The sequence below is a fragment of the Sus scrofa genome, chromosome 1 (genome assembly GCF_000003025.6).
Source record: "Sus scrofa isolate TJ Tabasco breed Duroc chromosome 1, Sscrofa11.1, whole genome shotgun sequence".
NCBI lineage: Eukaryota > Metazoa > Chordata > Mammalia > Artiodactyla > Suidae > Sus > Sus scrofa.
In genome coordinates this window covers 237,418,886-237,432,871 of record NC_010443.5, presented here as the reverse complement: position 1 = coordinate 237,432,871, position 13,986 = coordinate 237,418,886, and the positions used below count along the sequence as shown (strand labels likewise).

The 13,986-nt window shown below is 40.5% G+C and overlaps 1 protein-coding gene across 5 annotated transcripts in view; it reads right to left on the bottom strand.

Moving 5' to 3' along the window:
* MELK (maternal embryonic leucine zipper kinase) overlaps positions 1,350 to 13,986 on the bottom strand; it is a 114,362-nt gene continuing 101,725 nt past the window's right edge. For all 5 annotated transcript variants that reach the window (XM_005660248.3, XM_021066086.1, XM_021066072.1 and 2 more), the window contains 4 exons: positions 12,685 to 12,781; positions 11,249 to 11,417; positions 5,233 to 5,336; positions 1,350 to 1,879 (listed from right to left, as the gene is read on the bottom strand). In XM_005660248.3, the coding sequence (XP_005660305.1) occupies positions 1,702 to 1,879; positions 5,233 to 5,336; positions 11,249 to 11,417; positions 12,685 to 12,781 (548 nt within the window). In that variant the 3' untranslated portion in view covers positions 1,350 to 1,701. The remainder of the gene's footprint in view (positions 1,880 to 5,232; positions 5,337 to 11,248; positions 11,418 to 12,684; positions 12,782 to 13,986) is intronic.

The window sequence follows — 13,986 nt, the reverse complement described above, 5'->3', positions numbered from 1 at the left end:
ACCAAATTTCCATCAATTGGTAAATGCATTAATAAAATCAAATATCTAATCAATGGAATATTATTCAGCAGTAAAAGAGAATGAAGTGCTAAGACATGCTATGAGAAATCTTGAAATATTATGCTAAGTTGAAAGACCTAAAAGGCCAGATATTATATGATTCCATTTACATGAACAGTCCAGAGTCATCAAATCCATAGTGATAGAAAGTAGGTTAGTGGTTGCCAGGAGCTGGGCAGGAAAGGGGAGGGGTACAGGGTTTCTCTTTCAGGTGATAAAAATGTTCTAAAATTAGATTGTGGTGATGGTTACACAAATGTGCATATACTAAAACCCACTGAATTATACATTTTAAAGGGTTAGTTTTATAGTATGTTTATTACGTTTCAGTAAAACTGTTATAAAAAAAATATTAAGCCCCTTTGCAGTTCTCATTTACCCAGTTTGGTAAAGCATTCGGGTTCCTTCAAGCTTTTTCGTCACTTGTTTCCAGCTACAGGTTCAATCCTCATTGCCTACTATTTTCCCCTTCAGCACCTTCTGCCTCCACCCTAAACACACAATGCCATTTTATAACTCCATGCCTGTGCACATGCCATTCTTGCTGCCAAGAATGTCACACTGTCTTCTCTTTCTATTCCACTCCTATATATCCATCAAGACCCAATACTGTCTCCTCCAAGAAATCACTCCTTACTCCTCCCAAAGTTGATCATACCCTCTATGCTGTAAGCACTGGTTGATGTATCCGTCCTGCTAATAGACTCTGAGCTCCCTGAGTTTACTAGGCAGTATCATCTTCAGCTCCAGGACCCATAAGCACTTAGTAAATATTTACTGAATAAATGAATGACAAAACATTCCTTCACAACTGACTAGAAAGAGTGTTATTTTTTTCTCCAACTAGTTTAACTGGTAAATTCCATACATAGAACTTGAGTACTGGGCTTTAGAGACCAATAAAATGAAATAAAAGAACAAATTTGAGGCCAACATTGCGACTTAAGGAAAATTACTATAAAGTAACATTTCATGGGGGGTTCATAGTTCAGGTGCTTATCATTGGTGACCGAACACACTTACTGAAGTCAATACTTTTTTATCCAACATATTAAATGTGTTGTTTAACTCTGGTAACCACAGCTGTGACTTAGTTAACGATCTCAATAAATCCTACTTAAATCAGAGACAGGAAAAAATTATGCAAATGAATTCCTACCTGTTTTTCTGCCCAAGGCATATTTGATAACAGATAAAACATACTCCAAATAGTCTCTACTTAATAGTCAAAAAGCCATTTGAGGTTTTATTTGGATCAAAATCAAATACAAAGAAGAGGAAAAGCCAGCTATATTCATGAATGGTTTTATTTCAGAAAGAAATTACAAATAAAAGGAGAAACAGTTAAGAGCTTACATTCATGTATGGAAGTGAATCTAAGAAAGTCAATGGTTATTATTATACAAAGCATATTACTTAAAAAGACAGTTACAGATAACGGCAGATAGTCTTGGCTTAGATTCATCCACAAAAAGTATCTTTTGTTTAAAAACAAACAAGCAAAAAATATTGGTCTTTAGGATAGCCCTTTAGAAACGAGTGTAGTTCCAGTGGACTTTTAAAATCAAACCAATCACACCAGGCTCCACGTAGGCTGTATCGCACCCATGCTCATCAGGCAAGATGGAAACCATCTATCAATTAAACCTTGCAGCTAGATAGGATGTCTTCCACTAATCTCTTGTAAACCCAGGCATCACCCTTAAGCCTCTGCCTCCTGATACCCACCACATCAGGTTTTTGAAGCTGGCACACTTCTAGTTCAAACTGCATTGTCACTTTGCCAAAATCTGACTGGGTTTGACACTTCAGTGTATAGCTGTGAAAAACAAGATAAGAAGCCAGTTAGTAGGAGAACCATGAATATTCTGTATAATGCAAGAGATTTCTAAGCCTCTAGGAGGCCAAGGGGGAAAAAGAACCATTATTTCATATTAAGCAATGTAGTACAGCTTACAGTTTCCAAATGACCTAGCTATGCTTTAGTGATGGAGTATGACTGGTGTTTTCCCCAAAGCTAAATCTGGATCCTAAAAAAAGAATAAAGATGAAAAAGCTTTACCAGAATTCTCCCTTGCTCCAAAGAAAAGCCCTTCTTTCATAGCTATACATGCCATTCATGCTCAAGAAATCTTCTGGCATCCTTACTGCAAGCCTTTCAATGGTGTAATCTGTGAACATTAGGCCAGTTCCACAAAGTTCACAACAAAGGAAAGCACATTTTGTGCCCTTCACCAAAAACTTCTGTCTCATATAGCTGAAGCCACCAACTTCTCAGCAGGACACACGCTTCTGAGATCTTTCCAATAGCAATAAGAGGTCATGATCAGTACCACACTTTAGAGCAGAGTCATAAAAGCCCAATGAGATGGTGCATTCCCATGGTTGAAACATACAGCATATATAATTAGAACTGCCACACAAACTACTCTGAAAACAGAAAGGTCCAGTCTCAGCGAAGCCTTCACACATCTTAAGAAATAGGGGAGGAGTTCCCATCGTGGCAGAGCGGAAACAAATCCAACTAGGAGCCATGAGGTTTCGGGTTTGATCCCTGGCCTCGCTCAGTGGGTTAAGGATCCGGTGTTGCCATGGCTGTGGCTGTGGCGTAGGTCGGTGGCTACAGCTTTAATTGCACCCCTAGCCTGGGGACCTCCATGTGCCACAGGTGCTGCCCGGGAAAAAAAAAAAATAGAAATAGGGAAGTTCCCATTGTGGCGCATGGGAAACTAATCCAACTAGTACCTATGTGGATGCAGGTTCAATCCCTGGCCTCGTTCAGTGGGTTAAGGATCTGGCACTGCCATAAGCTGTACTGTAGGTTGCAGACATGGCTCAGATCCTGTGTTGCTGATGCTGTAGCAGTGGTTTAGGCTGGTTAGCTGTGGCACCAATTTCTACCCCTAGCCTGGGAATGGCATATGCCACTAGTGTGGCCCTAGAAAAAAAAGCAAAAAAAGAAAAGAAGAAAAAAAAAGAAATAGGTATGTCCCCACCAAGTTGCATAAATTTGAGTTCATGTAAATCAGCTTTTATTTTGTTTACATTATATTTTATTTTTATTTAACTGTCTTACTGATCTTCAACAGACAATAAACACCAACAGTAGGATCAATTCTAAATTTCAGTTCCTTAAATATTTAGGGGCACGTGATTAGGCACTATTCTGCAGAAGTTCTGAGGAAGTTACTTTTATCTGTTACATATTATGAGGTGTCATAAAACACTCTCTCTCTCTCTCTTTTTTTTTGGCTGCACCCAGGATACATGGAAGTTCCTAGACCAGGGATCAAACTGAGCCACTGCAATGATGATGCCACGTCAATGACGATGCCAGATCTTTAACCTGCTATACGAAAGGGAAATCCCATAAAAATATTCTTTTTCTTACTAACTTAGTTATATCTTTGGGGGCTTTATCGATTAAAAACAAGCAGTCAACATCAGAAATGCCACAAAATATACCCTGTGTATCTTCTGGTGGGCAGATAAACCATAAAAAGTAATCCTTCCTCACTGGAAAAGCGTAGTAATGGAACAAAGCTGAGATTAGTGACACCACACCACTGAAAAACTTAGCTTTTGTTATTCTGCTTTGTCACAAAGAAGGAAAAAAAACAAAAAGAGAAGGTAAAAGGAAAAAAAATTAAAGGATCAAAGCAGACCTTCAGGTTCATCAGGAAGTTCAAAGAAAAAAATTATCAGTTAACAGCCAATTAGTGATCTCACAGATGATATGCTGAGAAGGAAGGAAATGATTGAAAGCTTTCTAGTATAGATTTGCCTAGAGGTTCTGAAACTGTGAATAAATCCAAAGCATGAAGAACAGGTCAAGAGTTAGATCTGTTCTGATGACACCTAAAGAAGAAAGCCAGAGTTCAAGTATGGAATGCTTGCCAATATTTACAGAGGGAAAAATAAAATTATTTTTGTACAAGATTGTTTCTTAAAATCTTACTCTACTGACCGTTCTACTTAAATGTTTTTGTTAATCTTTTAGTGGCTCTTCGTATTAGTGCTTTAATAATGAAATTTTAAAGAGACATAACTAAGAGGAAATGCTGAGAAATACAAACATCTTGGGAAACCAGAAGAGGTCTGGCTCTTCAGACAGTGAGCGGGTAATCTTGGAGATTTGATGGCAATTCACTCAACAGTGGGAAAGAGCTGGAGTTCCCACCATGGCTCAGCAGTTAATAAACCCCACTAGTATCTATCAGGACACAGATTTCGATCCCTGGCCTTGCTCAGTGGGTTAAGGATCCACGGATGCCATGAGCTGTGGTGCAGGTCGAAGACGAAGATTGGATCAGTATTGCTGTGGCAGTGGTATAGGCCAGCAGCTACAGCTCCAATTCGATCCCTAGCCTGGGAACCTCCATATGCCTCAGGTGCCACCCTAAAAAGACAAAAAACAAACAAACAAAAACAGTGGGAAAGAACTAAAGTGAAATAACTTCCTAAAGTCCTGACAACAGCATCCTGTCACACAGCACATCATAAAAAGAGTCTATGCACATCTGATTTGTTTGATAATCTCATATATTTAAATTACAACTTATAAATATTATTGTAAAGCAGAATAGCAAAAGAAAATATAAGATGCAAAAAAAAAAAAACAAAAACAAAAACAAAAAAAACTGGAAGACATCCAGATTTTCATATTTTGAAAAGTCTCTTGGAGTTCCCGTCATGGCGCAGTGGAAACGAATCCGACTAGGAACCATGAGGTTGTGGGTTCAATCCCTGGCCTCATTCAGTGGATTAAGGATCCAGCATTGCTGTGAGCTGTGGTGTAGGTCAAAGACGTGGCTTTAGACGGATCTAGCGTGACTGTGGCGTAGGCCGGTGGCTACAGCTCTGATTAGACCCCTAGCCTGGGAACTTCCCATATGCTGCAGGTGTGGCCCTAAAGAGACAAAAAAAAAAAAAAAAAAAAACCCAAAAGTCTCTCTTTGAAAGTGGTGACAATATGGGCACTTTAAAACTTCAATAGTTTGTCTAAAACAAAAGAGAATAAATTATGAACAAAGACACTACTACAAAAGCTTTGTGGAAAATGAGGGGGGAGAAATATATTTTTTAATAAGGAGAGAGGAATCAACCTATGTTTTCTCAAAGTTTGAAAGACATCAAGCAATAAAGGCAACAGCCTGCGAGTGTGCTTCTTACCCCTTTTGTACAAAGTCAACATGCTTCTTTGGAAGAATAGACATTATTTCATTCAAGAGTTGATCTGGATTCACTAATCTGGTTGTAGTCACATTATAGTGAGGCTTAAAAAAGAAAAAGAGAGGGTAAGAAGTAAATCCATACATCAACACAAACCCCTTCCTACCCTATTTAGAGATCTCAAACTCCTTAATACAGTACCATTTCAAATGGAAATATTTCAAGAAAAACACTGAAAGAATTTATGACCATTTCTTGGTAAGCTGGATTGTGATGGCAGTGGGAAAGCTTGGAAAAATCATGTCATTAGTAACTACATCCATATCATCATGCTTTTTATTTTGCATCTTCCTCTCCTACCACCTCTTTTAATAACTGAATACTAAATAAAGTCTATCTGAGCTCTACCTATTTCAACTTCCTACACTGTCATAAAGACTCCTGAAATGTAAAGTGGGTGAAGAGAAAAAAAATGCCCTAGAAAATTTCTCTTGAATGGAGTTGGATATGTTTCCTTAATTCTTTCTTTATTTAAGGAGTTTTATATCTGACTTCAGTGGCTCAGGACACTGCAGAGGCATGGGTTTGATCCCCAGCTCCCTGCAGTGGATTAAAGAATGCAGCTCGGATTCAGTTCTTGGCCTGGGAACCCTCATATGCCGCAGGTGTGGTCATTTAAAAAAAAAAAGAAATTTTATAGAATCCCAGATTCTATGACAATCCTATGAAGGAATGAATACTGCAAATACTTTTTTAAAAAAGCAATGTCATTATTTTTGTTCTCATTCACAACTAACAGCATAATTCTCAGAAATAATTTCATTCCTAACTGGTATCCATTCATCCATTCACTCAACAACTGAGGGCTTTCTAGGTGCCAGGCACTGTTCAAATTGGAGCTACAGTTGCCAGCCTATACCACAGCCACAGCAATACAGGATCCGAGCCACGTCTGCGACCTATGCCACAGCTCACAGCAACGCCAGATCCTTAACCCACTGAGCGAGGCTAAGGATTGAACCCGCATGGATACTAGTCGGGCTCATTAGTGCTGAGCCACAATGGGAACACCAGGCACTGTTCTAATAGGTCCTAGAGACAGACAAAAATTCCGACTTTCATAATAGTACCCCCACTGTCAGACAAAATTAGACTTCCTGTATCTCAGATTTCTGTTCTTTTTATAAATAACAAAATGGTGAGGATGGAAAAGACTCAACTACCTTATTTTTCAAAATAAAAACCTATGACCCAAGGGAGGTCCATAAGTTTCTTAAGACAGTGTTTCCAAAAATGTGATATAAATTACAAATGGAATTACACAAGATAACTGTGGGGGGTATGTAGATAAATATTTTTATTTTAATATTTATGTATTTGTTCCAATCTGATCTAGAAAAATATAATTAGCAAAAACTAATGATAGTTTCCTTTTAAATAAATACAAGTTTTTTAAAAAGTTAGTCATCTCAACTGTGGTGGTGGTTTCACAGGTGCATATATAATGCCAAAGTATAGGGGTTCCCATTGCGGCACAGCAGAAACAAATCCAACTAGGAACCATGAGGTTGCAGGTTCAATCCCTGGCCTCGCTCAGCAGGTTAAGGACCCAGCGTTGCTGTGAGCTGTGATGTAGGTCAAAGACAAGGCTCAGATCTGGTGTTGCTGTGGCTGTGGCGTAGGCTCACCGCTAGTCCTGGAACCTCCACATGCCACAGGGTGTGGCCTTAAAAAGACAAAAACAAAAAAAAAAGCCTAAGTATATTACATTTTTAATATACGTAAATTACTATACGTCAATTACCACTCTATAAATGTGTTTTTAAAATGAGTCATATAAAGAAAATATGCTTTATCAGGGCAGATGATATGCTGATATGCCGAGATGAAGGTAACTGTCAAAGACTCGAGTTCAGGAAACCCAGCTTCAAATTACAAAAGGAACAGGTGGCACAGCTATGACAGGGCCCTCGGTCTCTTGGCTCCCAATCAAGGACTTTTTCACAAACTAAATTGGCTTCTACAGGATAATAATAAACTGAACACTTTCAAATCACTATTCAAGTGATTCCTTTTGTAAAATGAAGTAATGCTACTTTATCTAAACTTCAGATTTTTATAGATTGATTCCCAAAAGTGGGCTTAATTGCATATAATTTGCTAACTTAAAAAACTAAGGTGTTCTTTGTACCATCTTTTTACTTTTCCGTAAATCTACAATTTTCTTTCCCTTTTTTTTTTTTGCTTTTCAGGGCCACACTGAAGGCATATGGAAGTTCCCAGGCTAGGGGTTGTACTGGAGCTACAGCTGCTGGCCTACACCATAGCCACAGAAATGCTGAATCCAAGCTGTGTCTTCGATCTACACCATAGCTCACAACACCGGATCCTTAACCCACTGAGCAAAGCCAGGGATTGAACCAAAATCCTCATGGATCCTAGTCAGGTTCATTAACTGCTGAGCCACAAAGGGAACTCCTATAATTTCTTTACTATAAGATCTAATTGGGAAAATGAGGCTAATTTCATAAAGCAAGTCCCTAAGTTCCACAAAAACTTAAAGCACTAAAAAGGGTTAAAGAGGAGTTCCTATCGTGGCGCAGTGGTTAACGAATCTGACTAGGAACCACGAGGTTTGGGGTTCGGTCCCTGGCCTCGCTCAGTGGGTTAAGGATCCGGCATTGCCGTGAGCTGTGGTGTAGGTTGCAGCCACGGCTCAGATCCCCAGTTGCTGTGGCTCTGGCGTAGGCCAGCGGCTACCTGACCCCTAGCCTGGGAAACTCCATATGTCCTGGGAGCGGCCCTAGAAAAGGCAAAAAGACAAAAATAAAATGATACAAAATAAAATAAAATAAAAAGGGTTAAAGAACAACAGTTAAATAAACTTTCAGATTTTAGATGTATGCTAATTAGAATTGTGGTTCTGCCACACTGGGGTTAAAATGCTCAACATTGATAATAACAATGATACTTGACATTGGAACACCTTATGTTGATAAAGCTTTTCATATGCAATGTAGTCTTGTTTACAAGTGCCAGCTCTGTGAAGCTGCCAGGACAGACATTATCTCCAATTTTCACAAATAAGGAAACTGAGAAAGTCAGAAATAAAATGATTTATTCAAGCTACATTGCCTGAAGCTGAGGTTAGAACCCAGGCTTTTCGTTCCTAATCTTGTGATTTTTTTTCTATATCCTCGAATTATTGGGGATACCTAGAAAGCCAACTAACATCACAGCAGTTCCTAGTGAAAAATGCATTCAAGTCCCAAGCAATTTACACAGGTGGACATTTTTTAAGAATATCGTCCATTAGTATTCGATAACCGCTTAGCTTCTCAATAATGTATATAGCTGAACAAGCTTCCTTAATTTTATTATTTTTCAGAGAAACAGCACTGTGATTTTCTTTTCCTCTTCTTCTTTTTTTTTTTTGTCTTTTTAGGGCCACACCCACAGCATATGAAGGTTCCCAGGCTAGGGGTAAAATCAGAGCTGCAGCTGCTGGCCCACACCACAGCCACAGCGATGCCAGATCCAAGCCACGTCTGCAACCTACACCACAGCTCACACTGTGAGCTGAATCCTTAACCCACTGACCGAGGCCAGGGATCGAATCTGTGTCCTCATGGATGCCAGTCAGATTCGTATCCACTGAGCCATGACGGGAACTCCTGCACTGTGATTTTCTTAATCGATAAGGTCAGGGTTTGGAGTACCTCACAACTGTCTCCAACCAGAGGAATCTCAGAATAAAAGAATAAAATATGCCTAATAAACAGCCACACAGAACACAAAACTCCTATGTGCATGACATACATACAACAAGGCAACAAATACTAATGTGAAGTTTTACCTTTTTTTACTTTAAGTCAGGACGTAAATGGGATCTCAAAACATTTTCCCCTGAAGAACCCTTTCAGTTGCAGCTTAGCATTTTCCTTCCCCAAACTTGCACAGATTTGCTCAAAATGAGACTCTTTAGGGCAAAAACTAAACACAGACCCAGGCCTCAAATCATGGGGAACACTACCATCTTCTCTTCACTGGGCCCCACATCTCTTGGAACATGTTTTGATTACAGCACTGAGCCCAGTCGATCAGAGCAACATCCCTGCCTGCTCCCATGGCCATTCTGAGTTCCTCAAAGACATGGGGTGTGCCATGGCACACAAAAGTTTCCAGGCAAGGGATCGAACCTGCGCCACAGCCGTGACAATGCTACTTAACCCACTGAGCCACTAAGGGACTTCTGGTCTGTGTCTTATTCACCCCTTCACCTCTTACTTCCCCCAAACAAAAATGTCACTCATTAGATGTCTAAAGGAATGCTCAGAGAGAATCCAAGAGAGTAAGAAGCATTTTATGTCTACTCATCACTTCTTTTCCTTTCCCCACCAAATATACCGTCCACACCACTGGTAAATTAAATATGCTAGAAAAGCATAAGAGGTCAGAGTTCCCATTGTGGGTCTTCGGGTTAAGAACCTGAGTAGTATTCATGAGGATACTCATTTGATCCCTGGCCTCAATAAGAGAGTTAAAGATCCAGCATTACCATGAGCTGTAGTGTAGGTCAGATGTGGCTCAGATCTGGCATGGTTGTGGCTGTGGTGTAGGCCAGCAGCTACACCTCCAATTTGACTCCTAGCCTGGGAAATTCCATAGGCTGCAGGAGCAGACCTTAAAAAAAAAAAAAAAAAAGCATAAAAAGTCCATCAAATAAGCTCCAAATGCCTTAGCCCGCCTACCTTCCCATCCTGTTGCTCACTATTTTCCTCACGTACACCACACTTGATGTTCAAATTAACTTCCCACATTCAAATATTTTGAGGGCGAACAAATGTACCCATGTGTCAGAGACACTTCTATGTGCCAGAGACAGGACAAATGAGCTCAAGTCCTTTTTTTTTTTTTTTTTTTGTCTTTTTGCCATTTCTTGGGCCGCTCCCGTGGTATATGGAGGTTCCCAGGCTAGGGGTCTAATCAGAACTGTAGCCAATGGCCTACACCACAGCCACAGCAACTCGAGATCCGAGCTGTGTCTGCGACCTACACCACAGCTCACGGCAACACCGGATCCTTAACCCACTGAGCGAGGCCAGGGATCGAACCCGCAACCTCATGGTTCCTAGTCGGATTTGTTAACCACTGAGCCACCACAGGAACTCCTTTTTTTGGTTTTTTTAAGGCAGCACCCACAGAACATGGAAATTCCCAGGCTAAGGGTTGAATAGGAGCTGAAGCCGCTGGCCACAGCCACAGCAATGTGGGATCCGAGCCAGGTCTGTGACCTACACCAGAGCTCACAGAAATGCCAGCTCCTTAACTCACTGAGCAAGGCCGGGGATCGAACCCGCATCCTCATGGATCTTAGTCAGGTTCGTTACCACTGAGCCACAATGGGAACACCCAAGTCCTCATTTCTTAAGGCATTTTAAGGCAGCTCCTCATATACACCTCAGACTCCCCCACCTCCATGTTGCCTCTATGATTAATTGCCCTACGTAAGCTTGAGTATTTGCTTTTTTCTTTTTAGGGCCGCAACCGAAGCATATGGAGGATCCCAGGCTAGGGGCTAAATTGGAGTTACAGCTGCGGGCCTACATCACAGCAACGCAGGATCCGAGCCACTTCTGCAACCTACACCACAACTTGGCAGCAACACCGGATCCTTAACCCACTGAGCAAGGCCAGGGATCAAACCCACAGACTCATGGATCCTAGTCGGATTCATTTCCACTGTGCCACAACGGGAACGCCTAAACTTGAATATTTGAATTTTAGCAATTTGTTCCTCCAAACGAATGACTGGATCTAATTTACCTCTGCATTCTCAAAAACCACTGCATAGCTACATGTATATTTTAGGTGCTCATAAACTATGTATTAGCTAAATGAATGAAACAACACTAATCCATTCATTTAGTAAATTTCTTTAAAAAAAAATTTAAAAAAGTAGTCCAGTTAGCAGTCAGCTTCTAAAACCCACAGTGAAGAATTCCAGTCTACTTACCTTTAGTCTTCTTGGCCCGTCTCTGGCAGAGCCCTTCTTCTTGCTCCTGGTAAGCACAGTGATCACCTTATCCAAGCCCTTCTCAAGGCTCCCAAACACTTTGGTTCCCTTCCTTTTTGGAGTGTCCTCTACATGTGCTTGGTTGAGATTGAGTTCCACTGAGCGACACCTTAAAAAAAAAGAAGGAGCCACTAGGAAAACTTCCTGTCTGCTGGGCCCCTCACGGGCATCCTCTGGTCCTGTCCCTTAGGTGTGCCTCAGTCAGGTACCCCAGGGCCAGGCCCTCTTACTCCTCAGGGAGCACAACAGCCCCTCCCACTGAAATGTAGCATCAGCCTGCCCCCAAGCCAACTGCCAAAACTATTTTTCCCCTATCTTTTTTTAAAATTTCAAATAAACGGAAAAGTTCAACAAAAAGTATAATGACCATCCCATACATCCTTCTAGATTCAACAAGTTAATAGTTTCCCACATTTGCTTCCACTGCACACATATAATACATACATATATATAATATGTACATATTTACTGAAACATCGGAAAGCAGCCCATTTGAAGATATCATGGCCCTTCACTCTGAAAGACTTTCGCACACATTGCCAGTGAATAAGGACATTTCCCTACATAACCATGATATCATTATGATAACATGAAAATTACTAATAATGCCATCGTATCATCATCATACCTAGTTCACATTCTAATTCCCCCAAGTGTCCTCAAAATGGAGCCTGCTTTAAAAAAGAGCTATAGGAATTCCCACCATGGCTCAGTAGTTAACAAACCCGACTAGCATCCATGAGGACCTGGGTTCAATCCCTGGCCTCACCCAGTGAGTTAAGGATCCCGCTGTGAGCTCTGGTGTAGGTCACAGACACAGGTCGGATCCCGAGTTGCTGTGGCTGTGGTGCAGGCCTGCGGTTACAGCTCCAGTTCAACCCCTAGCCTGGGAACATCCATATGCTGCAGGTACAGCCCTAAAAAAGAGACCCCCCCCAAAAAAAAATAGTTATAAAAGGCAATGGAGGGTCACCTATGCTGCAGAACTGTTCGTATAAGAGGAACAGGCTTTCTTTGAAGCACCATTTAGGATCTTTCCTATCTGAGTGACCGCTGTCCACTGCTGGATGTCTGTACTCAGACAGGACTCAGCAAGGGAACTATGTGACTGCAGCCAGGGCCACTGTCCTTCAGGCTCACAGTATTTTCAGTTAGGGTGCCAGACCTATTGCTGCTGAGTTTTACAATTCTCCCCGCTGACGGAGGCAGTGGTAACAGCCTCAGTAATGGCCACAAACCGGGTTCATACAGACATTCCTACCGTCTCAGACAGACCCAGCATGATGGTTTACCTTAATTGGGTTTATCATATGTGAGGAAAGGAAACCTAGTTATACATACTAAAGATCAAAGAGTCTAAAAAACTGAACACTTACCGCCTCTCAGGGCTTATGACACCTGTTACTAACTTCTCTGTTCCTGCTGAATTTTCTGGCATTTTAATTGGAGTTTCTTTTAGGCACTGGTTTCTAGCTGTCAGAAAAACAACAAACACAAACCATATGTAACTGACATGCTATGGTTTCAAAATTTGTATCAATAATGCATACATCACCTAGTTCATTGACTCAGAAATATTATAATCACTTGGACAGGGAATGTTAAGGCTCTAAGTCATTAAAGAAATGTTTCCATGTGATTTATAATAAAGACAAAAATCATTTTGCTTTACATGTGTGGCTCTTCTTTTTCTTCACTGCTAAAGTGAGGCCATGCTTAGGATTTTATTATAAATGTCATATGACAAATCTAAATAGATCACAGACTTAAGATTTCAGGATTACTGATCCTCTTTTCTATAAATAAAAGTCAACCTGTATTTATGCCAGGACCCAATTTACACCTTTAATTGGTATTACTGATATGTATTTATTCAATTTATAGCTCTTTTCATAGGTCCCCTGTGAAATTTGACAAAAGTTATTAAAAGGGTCATGAGCTTTGGTTATTCTCATATTCCATATTCTAGAATTTGGTATTTTATTTTAGTAGGGTATTTGTATCCCAGATAGTTTGTGACAAATTTGCATGAACAAATCTGGTTATACTGATTAATTTTTTGTTCATTATCTAAAAGTTGTATACCTTTTAGAGATAATAATATTCACTTTATAATAAATGTAAGATACCAAGCTTTCAAAAAGAGATCTTGAGGGTTTTGCTTTAAGACTATTCATCTTATACTCTCTGGTTCCCCAAGAACAAGAAAATGAGATCGATCAACAATATCTATGTAGGATGGAAGTAGAGAGTCTCATACTAAGTGAAGTCAGTCAGAAAGAGAAAGACAAATACCATATGATATCACTTATATCTGGAGTCAATATACAGCACAAATGAACCTTTCCATGGAAAAGAAAATCATGGACTTGGAGAACAGACTTGTGGTTGCCAACGGGGAGGGAGTGGGAGGGATGGGAGTTTGGGGTTAGTAGATGGGTAAGCAATGAGATCCTGCTGTGCAGCACAGGGAACTATACCCAGTCACCTGGGATTGAACGTGATGGAGGACAAAGCAAGAAAAAGAATGTATTTTTGCTGTACAGCAGTGAAAGCTCCGAGTTTTAACCACAAGACCACGAGGGAACTCCCTCTAGGCACCATGTTTTAAACAGAGTGACAAAATAGAATGTGCCCAGATAAGGCAGGAACCAAAACACTGAGGTGTCACAAAGAAA